General features: G+C 55.3%; 8 protein-coding genes across 8 annotated transcripts; 5 read left to right on the forward strand and 3 right to left on the reverse strand.

The window, feature by feature from the left end:
* Positions 1 to 35: 35 nt before the first annotated feature.
* Positions 36 to 842, forward strand: M409DRAFT_66450 (uncharacterized protein; the record flags this gene model as incomplete). Its single annotated transcript, XM_033816946.1, has 1 exon — positions 36 to 842. One exon carries the CDS (start codon positions 36 to 38, stop codon positions 840 to 842), a length of 807 nt encoding a protein of 268 aa, XP_033667819.1.
* Positions 843 to 1,509: 667 nt separating this feature from the next.
* Positions 1,510 to 2,584, forward strand: M409DRAFT_22982 (uncharacterized protein; the record flags this gene model as incomplete). Its single annotated transcript, XM_033806580.1, has 3 exons — positions 1,510 to 1,904; positions 1,953 to 2,435; positions 2,491 to 2,584. 3 exons carry the CDS (start codon positions 1,510 to 1,512, stop codon positions 2,582 to 2,584), a joined length of 972 nt encoding a protein of 323 aa, XP_033667820.1.
* Positions 2,585 to 4,571: 1,987 nt separating this feature from the next.
* M409DRAFT_22983 (uncharacterized protein) lies at positions 4,572 to 5,215 on the forward strand (the record flags this gene model as incomplete). Its single annotated transcript, XM_033806581.1, has 2 exons — positions 4,572 to 4,790; positions 4,847 to 5,215. 2 exons carry the CDS (start codon positions 4,572 to 4,574, stop codon positions 5,213 to 5,215), a joined length of 588 nt encoding a protein of 195 aa, XP_033667821.1.
* A 588-nt stretch (positions 5,216 to 5,803) lies between these two features.
* M409DRAFT_54695 (uncharacterized protein) lies at positions 5,804 to 7,261 on the reverse strand (the record flags this gene model as incomplete). The annotated part of the gene is made up of 1 exon (XM_033812790.1): positions 5,804 to 7,261. The coding sequence occupies one exon, from the start codon at positions 7,259 to 7,261 to the stop codon at positions 5,804 to 5,806; it is 1,458 nt and encodes a 485-aa protein (XP_033667822.1).
* Positions 7,262 to 8,192: 931 nt separating this feature from the next.
* On the reverse strand, positions 8,193 to 9,152 carry M409DRAFT_54696 (uncharacterized protein; the record flags this gene model as incomplete). The annotated part of the gene is made up of 1 exon (XM_033812791.1): positions 8,193 to 9,152. One exon carries the CDS (start codon positions 9,150 to 9,152, stop codon positions 8,193 to 8,195), a length of 960 nt encoding a protein of 319 aa, XP_033667823.1.
* Positions 9,153 to 9,977: 825 nt separating this feature from the next.
* On the forward strand, positions 9,978 to 11,357 carry M409DRAFT_22985 (uncharacterized protein; the record flags this gene model as incomplete). The annotated part of the gene is made up of 1 exon (XM_033806582.1): positions 9,978 to 11,357. One exon carries the CDS (start codon positions 9,978 to 9,980, stop codon positions 11,355 to 11,357), a length of 1,380 nt encoding a protein of 459 aa, XP_033667824.1.
* Positions 11,358 to 11,461: 104 nt separating this feature from the next.
* M409DRAFT_54698 (uncharacterized protein) lies at positions 11,462 to 12,585 on the reverse strand (the record flags this gene model as incomplete). Its single annotated transcript, XM_033812792.1, has 2 exons — positions 11,462 to 12,261; positions 12,330 to 12,585. 2 exons carry the CDS (start codon positions 12,583 to 12,585, stop codon positions 11,462 to 11,464), a joined length of 1,056 nt encoding a protein of 351 aa, XP_033667825.1.
* A 412-nt stretch (positions 12,586 to 12,997) lies between these two features.
* Positions 12,998 to 13,477, forward strand: M409DRAFT_22987 (uncharacterized protein; the record flags this gene model as incomplete). Its single annotated transcript, XM_033806583.1, has 2 exons — positions 12,998 to 13,073; positions 13,146 to 13,477. 2 exons carry the CDS (start codon positions 12,998 to 13,000, stop codon positions 13,475 to 13,477), a joined length of 408 nt encoding a protein of 135 aa, XP_033667826.1.
* Between the last annotated feature and the right edge of the window lie 514 nt (positions 13,478 to 13,991).

Here is a 13,991-nt window from a genome sequence, read left to right on the forward strand (position 1 = left end):
ATCAACGAAAAGTCTCCAAGGAGCCTTCGAGACCCATGGCTGCTGTAACAGACTCTGTTGAAGAGCTGCTCTCATACGATTCTGTCAACGAAAACTCGCCAGCAACCATCTTGCTGATACATGGGAATGGATGTGGCCGAGCAGATTGGAACCTGGTTGAGCCGCACCTCAAGGACTTCAACTTACTGATACCGGATCTGCCAGGTTTCGCGAAGTCCAGGCATCTGGCGCCATTCTCCTTGGAGCGATGTGCTGGCTTCCTGAACAAGCTCATAAGTGAGAAGGCGATCGGTGGAAAAGCGCACGTCGTGGGCCACAGTCTCGGCGCCAGTGTTGCCCTCAAGCTGGGCTCGATGTATCCCGAGGTTGTTGACACCATGCTGATATCTGGATTCCTCAAATTGCCCAAGACGGTCTTGACGCCGGTTCTCCCGTACGCAATCTGGGCGAACTCGCGCTTCGAGGATGCAATGCCACGGTCCCTCGTGAGCTGGCTTCTGGACGGAACCGACATCCCACGAGGTGATCCCAAGGACAGGAGCCTCCAAAGAATCCGCGAGACTTTTGTAGACTCGCTGTCGCCAGATGGATGGCCGCAGCCATGGCGGGCAAGGACATTGGTTATCGCGGCGACGAAGCGAGGAATTCTGCCGTCAAACGACAACGTCGAACAAGCGGTCAAGGTTGCGGAGATTGGTCGTGAGCAAAATTCAGAGACGTATGCTGTGAGCCATCCAGACATGCGACATGCCTGGCCACGGCAAGATCCAGTATTGTTCGCTGCGACGGTGCGATCTTTCATCATGGCATCAGACTTGCCCAAAGGATTCCACCGACTGTGACGCGCGCGTGCCGAGCAGTCAGGGCCCTAGTCGATGGAAATGCAATCCTTTGGTTGCCTTTTCGGGGGCGAATTTCTATCGCCAAAGCCGCGAGTGCGAACTACTCCTATTTGCAGCCAGCCAAGGTGGCCAGCCTGATGACCGCAGCGACCTATTCTTCAACTCCAGCAGATGTAGGGTTGGGGAGCGCTCACATAGCCCAATGCGCCAAGGATTAGTGAACACAGGCACATACAGCTGTTTCTGCGAGTTTGCAGAGCCAAGGTGTGCGCCTTTCAAGCCACACCGGAGGAACTCGAGCACTGCATCTCCGGCTTTGCAGCTTCAGGCCAACTCCACACCCATGCAATGTCCGGGCAGTTAAAGAAAAAAGAACGTCGGAAGAAGCGTGCTCGTAGGCAGCAGAATTCTTCAGCTGTTGTTTCGACGCCGTCTTGTTAGAGCTCGTTGTTAGGGACGATAACAATGGTTCCCGCGGGTATCGAGCGGTGGCGCATTCCTGCTATTGAGGTGGGTCGAGCGAGTATAAGAACTCCCACAGCCTTGCGTCCGAGAGCAAACAAAGCAAAACGTCGTTATCCCAAGCAAGCCATCCGTTGAGAATCTGGTCGAAATCCTTAGGACAACAAGAAACCCACCTTGGAACTCTTCTTCGCGACACAGCATCATGTCGGGTCCTACACCTGGAGCAGTCTTGGGATTGCTCTCCTCGCAAGCCACTTATCGTGCTCCCTTACCCACGGAATCTTTCGAGGGCCAGACGGTCATTGTCACCGGTGCGAATGCAGGCCTCGGTCGCGACGCTGTTAGGCATCTCGTCAGATTGAATGCAAGCCGCGTCATCCTGGCAGTTCGAACCATTTCCAAAGGCGAAGAAGCTCAGGCATCCATCGAGCAGGAGTATGGGCGCAAAGGGGTGATGGAGGTATGGCAAGTTGATACGTCCAAGTTCGCCTCAGTCAGGGCGTTCGCACAACGTGCTCAGAGCCTGGACCGATTAGACGCTGTGTTGTTGAATGCCGGCATGTGGCCCAAGAGTTTTGACTTGGCGGAGGGGCATGAGTATGTCGTTCCACGGTTATGATAAAGAGTGATGCTGACTTTCCGCAGAGCATGTGTTACCATCAACGTCATCTCGACTTTCCTCCTGGCAATGTTGCTTCTGCCAAAGATGCAAGAGACCGCCAAAGCGACTCAGAGCATCGCTCGAATTAGCATAGTCGACTCGGACCTGCATAAATTTGCTAAGCTGCCGGCGAAGAAAGACAAAAGCATCTTCGAAGGCCTCAAGAAGCCTGTCACGGACTTCGACAATCGATACAATGATACGAAGCTCCTCGTCATTCTGTACGGCCGGAAAATGGCTGCGCATTTGTCGAAGTCTGCCCAGCCGAAAGTCTGCTTGAACTTCGTCAATCCGGGATGGTGCTCCTCTGGACTAAATGTGAGGGAGGGGGCTGCTGTGGCCGTGGCGCAGCGTCTGCTCCAGAGATCACAGGATGAGGGCGGACGAATGCTGGTCGATGCAATTGCTCTTGTCCCCAAGGTCGAAGACAGGCATGGCCAGTACATCAACAAGATGAAGATTGAGAAGTAAGTCAAAGTCCGAACGTTCTGTCTCTTGTTACTATGCTCACTCTCGTGATAGGCCTGCATCTTGGGTCACAAGTAAAGAAGGCGAGGCGACTGCCGAGAGGGTTTGGTCTGAGCTGAACGAGATCCTTGAGAAAGAGTTGGCGTGATTGATCCAGAAGACCAGAACGATGCCCTGGGGTGCCTGTCCAATGATACGAAGTGGTGATGCAGGCGTCGAGATTCCATAGCGTGTAATAATTCTTGTTTTGTTGTCGCTAAGCATCTCGCAGTCGAATCTAGAGCTGTGCCGAGTCTGTGGTCGCTTCACATTATTAACGAGGCATCGATCAGTCTGTACGAATGCATAGGAATGGCCTTCTTGCAACTTCGATCAAGGGTCCTCCACCGTGGCTTGATATTCTTGCCGTCAGAAGCTCGTGCTTGCAATACAAACACTCGGCCCCATCGTCGCAGTACAGTGGTAACCATGGAATAGGGGCATTCGAATGGTGTAGCCGCGACGGAGCGAGCCTCGACGAGATGCGGCTGATTTGCTGCCATACAACTTGCGCAACCAAGCGGTCAAAGCCCCCAGGGTTTTGCGGCTTTTCAGGTTTGTTGCCAGATCCAACGGTGAGGCTGCTGTCCTTTCGCCGTCGTCCACGCAGTCGTTGTTAGTGACAGACCATTGTTGGAATCTACTCGAATATCACTGATGAGGAATCTGCTCGCCTGTGCAGCGCAGACAGGCGGTTTGACGAGTCTTGGACCAGAACGCCCTCGACCGAAAGAGGTTCCGCAAAGTGCCAAACCGTTAGATTGTCAGCAGCGTATACAGCGATCTGCAGATCGACGCCACGTTTAAGGTTCTCGACATGGCGAAGCTCTGAAACATAAATGCTTGGCTGCTGGAAAGGACCATGGCCAAGACTGGCAAGAAGCGGTTCGAGATGAGGTGGTCGAGTGGGCAACTCCTCGCCGTTTTGCGTCTCGTGCGATTGTTGCCATCTCCGTTGGCTGGTGGTTGCGTGGCCCCCTGATAAAGGACTGCGCGTTTGAGACATGTTGCCGGTGGAATGTGGTAATGCAGAGGTCTGGAATGTTGTCGGGTGTGAGATGCAGCTGTTTGCAGCCTTGTGGTTGCCATGAAGCGAGAAGTGCCCTTCTTCAGAAAACCATCTCATCAACAAGACCGTCGAAAGCCAAGATGGTATAGCGCTGTCCTGTCGCCGACATAGCGCCTGGAGACCTGCCAAGTTCACGTCCCTTTACAGGCAAAGACGGACAGAATTCGCGGCGTGCTGTCCAATCGGCGTGTTGTCTGCTGGTGACAACTCCTAGTGTGAGCGAAGCGAGGTGGAGGAAGCCCAGGAGGGTGCAAAGAAGGAATCTAATTTTACGCCTTCGTCCCAAGCTGGGCTGTCTCCCTGGCCCCTGCGCCCGCTCGGCTCGTTGCGGCCGCGACGATCGACGCCACGCGACGGCAAGGGTTGCCCCACTGGCGCGACCTCACTTTGGCGACACTTTGGCGACCAAAATCGGTGCAGCTGGTTCAACACCGCGCCAACGTCGAGTGATGATGCCGTGCAGTCTCGCCCGGCTGGCAGAGCAGCATCCGCGGATGGGTACAGCCATGCCAACACCACTGCCATTGTTGCTGCTGCCAAGGCATACTGGCCCTCTCGCCGAAGACTCTGCTCAACCCAGCAAGGCAGACGTTGGTCTAAAGGGTCGCTAGCGACGCAGGTACCACACCCTCATCCACACCTAGAATTCCTTCGGCCTCCCGCACCGGCCTCGAATCTCTGCAAATTGAGCACATCCATGCCCCCTTCGCTCCTGCCCATTTCGAGCTCCGCCGTTGGGCCATGGAAACTCTAGTCTTCTTCACGCCCAGCGCCCGTTGGTGCCGGTGCGAAAGGCCAGGAAGCTCCATCGCTGGGGGAGAAGCAGCCCATCTCTCATAAACTCTCCCGCTGCCCTTTCGCGCGCCAGGTGGGCCAGCGCGTTCCGAATTGCTGTCACCACCGCACGTCACTTTCCAGTCGCTCGCTCGAGTCAGTCCTTACTCTCAACCACGACGTCGTAATCCGCTTCGCTTCGACACGATCTACCCTTCGAACTCGCCGATTCAATTGGAACAACGCCGCGACAATGGTCTTCCCACGATTCCTTACAGTCCTTGCCTCGCTTGGATATGCGTACGCCCAAACGACTGGGAGCGCCATCTCCGGCAACACCGTGCAGCTTTTCATCGACAACATGGATCCCAATGCCGGATGGGCAGCTTCAGTACAGAACGCATGCAGCGGCTCCACCACCTATGTTCTGTCATGCACGTCAGCTCCCATGAATAATGCATGCAGCCCTCAGGTCCGTCTCAAACTAGAATATTGCCACATGCAAACAGTTACTAACCTCAACACCAGACTGCAACCATCACCGAAGGCTCCGACTTTTTCATCGTCACCACCCCTGCCATTTACTCCGAGACCAGCGCTACCGTCACCGAGACATGTAAACTGAATACCTCTGAGAAATCCGCTTCGTGTATGGCCACCATCGTCGCAGGTGGATACGGCTCGAACATCACCACCACCGTCAACTACAACCTGACTGGAAACGCCTACTACCAATACGGTGTGCAAGTCACTGCTGGCGCCGATCACACAAAGAATGGCGGTGCTTGTCTGGCACACGTCAGCGGCGCGTCGACACAATACGGCCACTCGCTCGCAGGAGTGATTATGGGCGGCGCCGCGATACTCGCAGGTGTTATCGGCATCCTGGCATTATAGTCTGCGATCAAACCACTACATCGCCTCTCATTGTTTGTACAGCGTGCTATGCGGGATTAGCAGGTTCGGAGTTCACGGAGCCATTGGAAAGGATATACCAGCGAAATGCTACGACCTGGAATGATTTTTGAAACGGGCGGAGCCGTGATTCAACAAGACTGAACGGGAACGCATCGGTCTCTGACTACTGCTATCGAGCCATCAGTTTGGAGGAAGTGTGCTTGGGGTGTGGAAGATGTTTAATACTTTGTGCGCTGTCCGTTGCTGACTGACTGATACCCTCTATACAGGGATGACCTTCGTGTAACTACTGCTTGCTTCTGTTCACGGCCATTATGATCGATATCTTTCGCAGGCTCGTCCATCAAGTTCTTTTCTCTCGTACATGATCTTCATGCCCCTTAGCAGCCCCTCGCATGAACCGATCAATGGACCAGCCGGGCTCGTTGTCTTCTCGGTTCCATGCAGGATGGCATTTGCGCTTGCCACACGCTTCATCTGCTCAAGGCAGGCACCACAGTCTTCGCAACTCCTACGGAAGGCGCCACACATCGACATGCACATTCCATTTCAACCTCATCTTCTCCTTCACGTCAACTCAACAACACCCCGATCCGCAAACATCTCACCAACTTTCGAAAGGCCAGTCTCCCTACCAATGCGCGACACCTGCTGAAGTAGCCACTGATGCATGGCAGGGGATATACGTTTCGGGTTGGCAGCGAAATAGAGAGGCATCAACATGGCCGAGCCTCCAAACATCGTGGGCGGATCCAACGACTCCTCTCGCCAGTCACGACACGAGTCTTGTCCAAGGAAGTACGGCACGCTCTGGCAGATTTCCTGAGACATGGAGAGAATCGTCGCCTTCGCACGCTCGACGGTGAAGGGTGCGTCTGCGCCTGCCAGGTCTAGGATCTGTGGATGTGTCTCGGCGAGACGAACGATCTCTTCGTTGATGACTATTCGGACACAGCGATATCTATTCCGCGATGAGCCTGCCAGCCGGTTGAGGTAGCTCTCCTGGAATCTGAGGAAGCTCTTGTCGGGGTTCTCGATTGGTTGCTTCGAGACGTCGAACCGCCACGAAAGACTGTTCTCCCACGCGACAATCTCATTCTCGAGCGCGACCAGGGCGTGAAAGATGCTGACGTGGTCCTCGATAGTCGCTGCTCGGTCTACCGCGTTAAGCGCCAAACACAAACGCGCCGACATCTCCAGCAGGTCGGCGCCGGAAATCTCCTCCTGGTGCATCTGATGTCGAAGGCCTCTGGATACCTTCAGCATGGCAGACGGCATCGGTCGGCGAGACATAATGCTCGTGTACATTATTTGTGTACAGGCTCGGTCGTACATCCGGCTGTTGCAAAAGCTCGTGAGTTGGTGATCACCGCGCAACTCGAGCAACTTGATGGCGCCGTTGAGGTGGACTGATAAACGACTGCGATCTGATGGGTGGTCATCAACAGCCACGAGCTCATGTAAACCTAGCAAAAGCACAGTGGCCAGCGTCTCATCGCTTTTCGCTCGCCTCGGTTCTAGCAATGCAGTCTGTGTTTGCTGCAGAGCAGACAGATACTTCCGAGAGGCCAGGTTCATCATCGCCATGTTCCTATTTTCCTTGGGCAAGGCAACCAAACCTAAGGCGGTTATGATGCTCTCAAGCATCCCTGTGGTCTGCCGCGACCTGTACACCGAGTTGGCGAAGTCGAGCTCCGATTTATCAGGCCCGCAGGTATACTGCTGGAAGAAGATGTTCTTGGCATTGCCCTCCAACCAGAACGATGCCGTCGGGAACGCGCTCACGACGGAGTTGACCTCAACTAACTCCTCCGAAGTGGCGGAACTCGACGACGGCGAGGACTCGACTTCATAGCCCAAAGGAGGCTGGGCCGTCTTCCGCTTGGACTTCCTCACCTTCGAGGACACCTCAGTAGACTGGTCAACCAATCGTAACTCATCCAGATTTCGATATCCCGAACACTTGCGGCCGGCTCTCCTACATTGGCTGCATGTCGGCTTTGCGGCGTCGCACTGGAAAGGCATTCGGTCAGCAAGCTACATCGCGCATGCCATTTCTGGCGACATGAGGACTACAGAAGCCATACCCGCGTCTTCTTGGCCCTGCACTCTGCGCACGCTTTACTCAACTTCCCGCGATACACCATTGTGAACGGCCGTTACAGCCGATGGCGAACTCGGTGCCTGGTATGTTCGTTCTCGACTCTCGGCACTTGTGTGGTGAGTGAAGGAGAGCTACAGACGACATCTCTCCAGCTATATCGGACATACGGGCGGCCTGAGACCTAAGGTGGCACAGGAGCCTCGCAAAGTGGTCCAACAACAAGAGCGGCTGAGGATATCACGCTAAAAAACGAGAAGCATGCCGGATCTGGTTAGACGCCCTTCATCGGCCCTATCTCCGGGCCGAACTTACCGATGTCTGTCTTTTTGAACTGACTACAACAGACTGAGCCTGAATATATGGAAGCTACGAAGACTCTCATACCAACGCCCTGGAACTTGGGACATGCTCACGGAATAAAAGCGATGCGACTGGAAGAATTCCTTGGGCACTAACGGGTGTCCTCCGCAAGGCTCTTTTGCAGGATATAAATGAGGGAATCGTTCTCTCGCTGTCTGTCTTGAGCAAGCGTACCAAGGACGACGTGTAGTCCGGTCATGAATGACTGCCTTTTGCAGCATACCTGGTATCCCGGGAGAGTGGATGACTGTATTACTGAAAGGTGCGGGTGCCAGACTTCTGGTCCCCTTTTGGAAAGCAGCGTCAGCAGTCGAAAATCGCCTTTTCGCATAGAAGCACACGCAACACAACCTCTGGTGGATGGATTCATTATGTACGAGACATGCCACTCGCTTTACGTGGCCGCTGAAACGAAAAAGCTGCATGTGAGGCCGGGTCAAAAATCATACGACGTCGTAACCCAGCTTGCCTAGATCTGTACGCTCTTCGCTACTACCGAAGCATGGCTTCTATATCTCGAGCCATCCGCGCGAACCACGCCTCTCTCTTCTCCCACTTCGCAGCATCTCCCTCTTTGGCAGGATACTTGTCCCACCCATGGAAAGCATCCGGCTCAATGTCCCCAGTCACCTGCTTTCCGAGCCTTTTGAGACGCTCGCGGAGGTCTTCGCACGGCTTCATCAAATCGTCGTTTTCCACTGGATACAACCCGACTCGCTGAGGCAGAGCATTTTTCAGCTGCTCGTCAGTGGCTGCAGCGGGAGATACGAAAGGCGAGTCGAGTGGTGACCTCTGGTAGAACGCTTGGTCCCATGTGCCGCTCAGGAATCGTCCGAGCATGTCTGCAGGTGGCTTTCGAGGCATGCGAAAGTCTATACCTGGATAGACGGAGACGATTCCTCGCAGTGGGTACGGCAGCTTTCTTCCAGAAGATGAGCCCTCTGGGTTGTCTTGTATCCACATGGGAGCCACTATGGACAGCGTCCCACCAGCACTGAAACCCGTCAGAACGATGCGCTTCGGATCCAGGCTATACTTCTCGGCGCCTTCATTCGCGAGCCAGAGGATCGCGACGACAGCATCTTGAATCGGACCCGGGAACGGATTTCCAGGAGCCAGACCATAATCGACACCAACAACGACCGGCTGTGCATCACTCGCAAGCAGAGATGCTATCCAACGAGCGTTTATACTTGGACGACCTGCCGTAAAGCCACCGCCGTGGAAGTCGATCACCAGAGGATATCTCGTCTTGGAGACTTGTCCATGTCGTTTCTGGAACCCTGGAGGAGTGTAGAAGTGCAGCGCCACGGAACCTTGTGGTGAAGACGAAGGAATCGTCTCGATGAAGGTGGGTGCTGGTGGTTGGGGCTCTTGCTTCCGCTCCAGGCCTTCGTTGTAATTGAACAGGAATCTTAGGATGGCGACGCGGATGTTGAGGAGGATGTCCATTGTCACGATTTACGATTCTCATGAGTCCAAACACTCAGAAGGACCGACAATCCACAATCACCTACCAGGTGCGTCGAGGCGACTTCCTCGTACTTTCATCTTCTTACCATGGCCAATGCTTTTTGCTTTTTTCGCGATCTCGTCAGCAAGGTCATTCCAATCGTATGTTCTCATTGCGAATACTTATATCTCCTCTTAGCACCGAGCAATGAAGCCTCCCGCCGGCGAGAGTTGTGCCGACTTGCAGCTTGTTAACTCCCGCAGAATCAACCCCCTCACACTGTCGCCCATAATCTCAAGGTTAATGAGCTTCAGACTTGATCACAACCTCAGTCATATCGTCCTCTCCATCTCAGGGAACGAAGCTCACATTTGTGGAATTGTCGTGTACGAACTGCCGGATAATCTTTCACACGAGCAGTCTTCAAATTCCTCGGTCTTTGGCCGACGACAGCTCTAGCTGAAGGTATGGAGCTTGCTTGTCAGGGCGGGAAACCCGATGGAGACTGCGGATGTGCCGATCGTTTCAACGTCACGTCTTCACTGTGGTGGTTGCCGACTTCGGATGTCGTTGGTATTTGAATTAAAAGGAAGGTAAGCGGTGGATTTTTGAGGGAGAGAGAAGTTTTTGGGTTGGATTCTTGACTCTTTTGTTTGGGTATCTACTTTTTACAAGGAGGGGACGATAGTGAAAGGACGAGATCTACAAGATATTTGGGAAGAAGGCTGGCTTGAAATTGAGCATTGGAAGCAGTCCTGCAAGACACTGAGGCCTTGAGAAAACCACAAGGAAAGCGACCAACTCCAACGAAACCAAGTCCTCAAATGGCAACCCTCACCCTCGCCCGCTGGGCCGTCGCCCTCGAACCCACCAGCCTCCCCCCCTCCGTCCTCAAAGCCGCCCAACGCTCCCTCTACAACTACATCGGCTGCGCCATCGGCGGCTCCAATCACCCAACCGTAACAAAAGCCCTCTCGGCCCTCTCCCTCTTCTTCGGCCCCCCAACCTCCACCCTCCTAGGCCACTCGCAACCCACCAGCAAACCCGACCCCCAGCCCACCAAAACCGACGCCCAACACGCCGCCCTCCTCAACGGCATCGCAAGCCACGTCCACGACTACGACGACACGCACCTCGCGACGATAATCCACCCCACGGGCCCCGTCGCAAGCGCCCTCCTAGCCTACGCCGAACTCCACCCCACCCCCATCTCCGGCCTCGACCTCCTCACCGCCCTCACCGCCGGCATCGAAGCAGCCTGCAAACTCGGCCTGGCCCTCTGGCCCACGCACTACGACGTCGGCTGGCACATAACCTCGACGACCGGCTCCGTCGGCGCCGCCGTCGCGGTCGCAAAACTCATGAACCTCTCCGTCCAAGCCACCGCGCACGCCATCGGCCTCGCGGCCACGCAGGCGACGGGTTTGCGCGAGATGTTCGGCTCCGATACGAAGAGTTTCCATCCGGGCCGCGCGGCGCAGAATGGGTTGCTCGCGGCTGTGCTCGCGCAGCGGGGGTTTACGTCTTCGACGGCGGCGCTGGAGGCGCGGCGGGGGTGGGGCAATGTGCTGGTTTGCGGGAGCACGCCGCGGCTGGAGGAGTTTGTGGGGCAGTTAGGAGTCGTGTGGGAGACGGAGCGGAATGCGTTCAAGCCGTTTCCCTGTGGGATCGTGTGTCATCCGGGAATGGATGGGGGGATTCAACTCCACTTCGAACTCGCGCAAAAGGCCTTGAAAGTCGAGGATGTCGAGAAAGTCGAGTTGAGGGTTCATCCGCTTGTGCTGGAACTCACGGGCAAGAAAACCCCCCGCGACGGCCTCGAGGCGAAATTCTCCGTCTTCCACGGCGTCGCCGTCGCGCTCCTTTACGGGAAAGCCGGACCGGCGGAGTACGCCGACGCGGTCGTGCAGGATCCCTCTGTCATATCCCTCCGGAATAGAATCTCCGCGACGGCGGACGAGAGTCTCGGGGCGGACGAATCGTATGAGGTTGTGGTGCTCAAGGATGGGAGAAGGTTGGAGAATCATGTGAGACATGCGGTGGGGAGTTTGGAGGTTCCTATGAGCGATGAGCAGTTGAGGGGGAAGTTTGTGGATCAGGTGGGGCCGGTGTTGGGGGTGGAGGGGGCGAGGAGGGCGAGTGAGGTTGCTTGGGGGGTTGGCGAGGTGGAGGATGTCAGGGGGTGGGTTGGGAGGTTGTCGTGAGATAGAAGCTCTTGAGTCCCGTCTCTTTCTTGAAATGAACGAGATGCCGCCTGGCAGAAAATGCTTCTTCATTCAATCAAACAACATATACAACCCCCATCACCCTATCCATACAAGCGATACCCATGCCCCTCCAACTTCCGACAACTCGGCATCTCCATCCTCCTTGCGCGATCCAATTTACTCTGATCCGTGAAAAAGAACCCCTGCGCCTCCTGCGCTAACCGCTGTCTTTGCACTTGTTCCGACTCGCACTCGACCTGCAACTGATTGACGTACTTTCTCTCCGCGACCTGATCCAACGACCGCCATTGTTTCGATGTGTAGTCTTTGACTTCCGTCGGGTTCACCCAATACGGCACGCGCATCCCGCTGCTCGTGTGCATTTGTGTGTGCGGGGGTTTCGGGGCGTCGAAGCGTATTGACGGGCCGGTGGGTGTGGAGCCGCCGAAGAGGGAGGAGAGTAAAGGTAAGACGAAGAGGAGGAGGAGCGGTAAAAGTCCCTGTATCGCTTGGAACATCGAGGCGGGCTGTTGGTTCTCGTGATTATGCGGTCTCCTCCGCGGTCGGTCGCCCCCGAATTGTTGTACTCTGATCCCAGGTCCTCCGCCCATGTTGAAAACAAATCCCGGTCCACCAAATCCCCCACCGAAAGGTCCTCCTCCCATCCCGCCGAACGGTCCTCCGCCTCCGCCGAAGAATTGTCGGAATAGCTCTTCCGGACTTATCTCCTCCTCGAACATGGGTCCTTGCGGCCCTCTCCGTTGCGATGCGAATCCTGAAAAGGGCGAGGCGCCGGAGGTCGCCGAGGCGGAGGAAAAGCGACTATCCGGGTCGCCGCCGAATTTGTCGTATTTGGATTTCTTGTCGGTGTCGCTGAGGATCTGAAAGGCTCTTGATACCACTACATCACACACATTAGCCTTTCGACTCCCAATCACCCACCCCATCCTGTTCATGTGGTCAACCCACTCTTAAACGCCTCGTCCGCACCAGGATATCCATTCTTATCGGGATGCGTCAAAAGACTCAGTTTCCGGTACGCCTTCTTGATCTCCGAGTCGCTGCACGTCGACCGCTTCTCCTCGAGTCCCAGAATGTCGTAGAAGTCGGTCGTCTTGCATTTGCGCACGCGAATCACGGCGGCTTTTTGCTCGACGGTGAAGGCGCGCGAGGCGGAGCCGTCGTCGTGCTTGTGGTGGCCGTTCGGCTGGGATTTCTCGGACATGGTGGTGGTGGTGGTGGTGTGGCTTATCGCATGCAGGTCTCGGGAGGTGCGGGCATGGGCGGGTGGTCGTGAGAGGGTGGTGGATTTGTATACGCAGATGCAGTGGTTCGTAGTAAATTAACAGAGTTGGGCGGTGCTCTGCAGTTGCCAGATCTCCCGTTCAGGTGCTGCAGTCGAGAAGGCCCCAGACCCTGGTCCGCTGCGGCCAATCGCGTGGCCCGTGGCCCTCATGACGTCTGTGCGAAGCTCCAACATTCACTTCGGCGCGACACTTTTGTCTCGTGACAAAGCGTCTAGCTTCCCGTTTGGGATCGTACAACAGCCGACGGAATACTCATTCGCACAGCTGCAATCCAGTCTGATAATCTCAATCGATCTCTTATTGGGCTCGAGACTTTTTACAACCGACAACATGCCAATGCCATCGAAAGCCCCCGATGCAGAAGAAGCAAAGCAAGGCGTGTTCCAATATGCCAAAGCATGGGGAGGTACGGTCACATCTTCAGTCTACACCCTTCTACATCCTCAAACAAGGCTGAGCTAATATGTTTTTGGAATAGAAAACCCCCTCCCAGCAACTCTCCTCGCAACCCTCATAACCGCCCAACACATGCGCCCCTTCCAAGCCCTCCCCATGCTCTTCCCGCCGATCCTCCTCTTCAGCAGCTACCTCAACGTGCAAGGTTTCCAGAAAGACAGCGCGGGCCTGACGAGCGCGTGGTCGATGGCGTACTTCATCCTGGCGCAGAGGAGGAGGACGCCGATTATGAGGAAGTTTGGCACGAGGGGGATTGTGAGGGGTGCGACGTTGGGGCTTTGTGCGGTGAATGCTGTTGCGGGCGGGTGGGCGTATTGGCGGGGGACGAGGGAGGAGAAGGGGGAGGAGAAGTGAGGGTGGGGGAGATGATGGGTTTATTGTGTGGGAGAGGAGGTGTATTATAGGGTGGAAGAAGTTGTATATTACTGCGTATACGGCAGCGAGAAGAGTTGGGCGTGATGGCTGAACGAAGCCGCGGCTGAGACGATGGAGACGAGTAGGACCGCCACTGGCGAAGGTGTTCCAGGCAAAATGGCCAGAGCCAGAGACTCTCGCAGATACATCATATCTCTGTAAATACTTATGACACTAAGCGATCATAGAAGATCGTGGGACCTCGAAAGACATCTGCTTGCCGTGGGATTGTACAGCGGGATAGTTTTCGCCCTTGATGAGCTTTGGGCCGAACGATATGGTAACACTCATATACTGGCCAAAATCACTACGTCCACCGTACTGGTAGGTGGATATCGTGACATGACTTGAGATGTGCTCATCCCTGCCGGGTGAAATAGGGATGTCTTGTTTGCTACCTCTCCACGAGCTGTGCAGTGCGGAGTCAATCGCTCGATAAATGCCAATTTTTGGT

This window comes from Zasmidium cellare, assembly GCF_010093935.1.
Source record: "Zasmidium cellare ATCC 36951 unplaced genomic scaffold M409scaffold_17, whole genome shotgun sequence".
Taxonomy (NCBI): Eukaryota; Fungi; Ascomycota; class Dothideomycetes; order Mycosphaerellales; family Mycosphaerellaceae; genus Zasmidium; species Zasmidium cellare.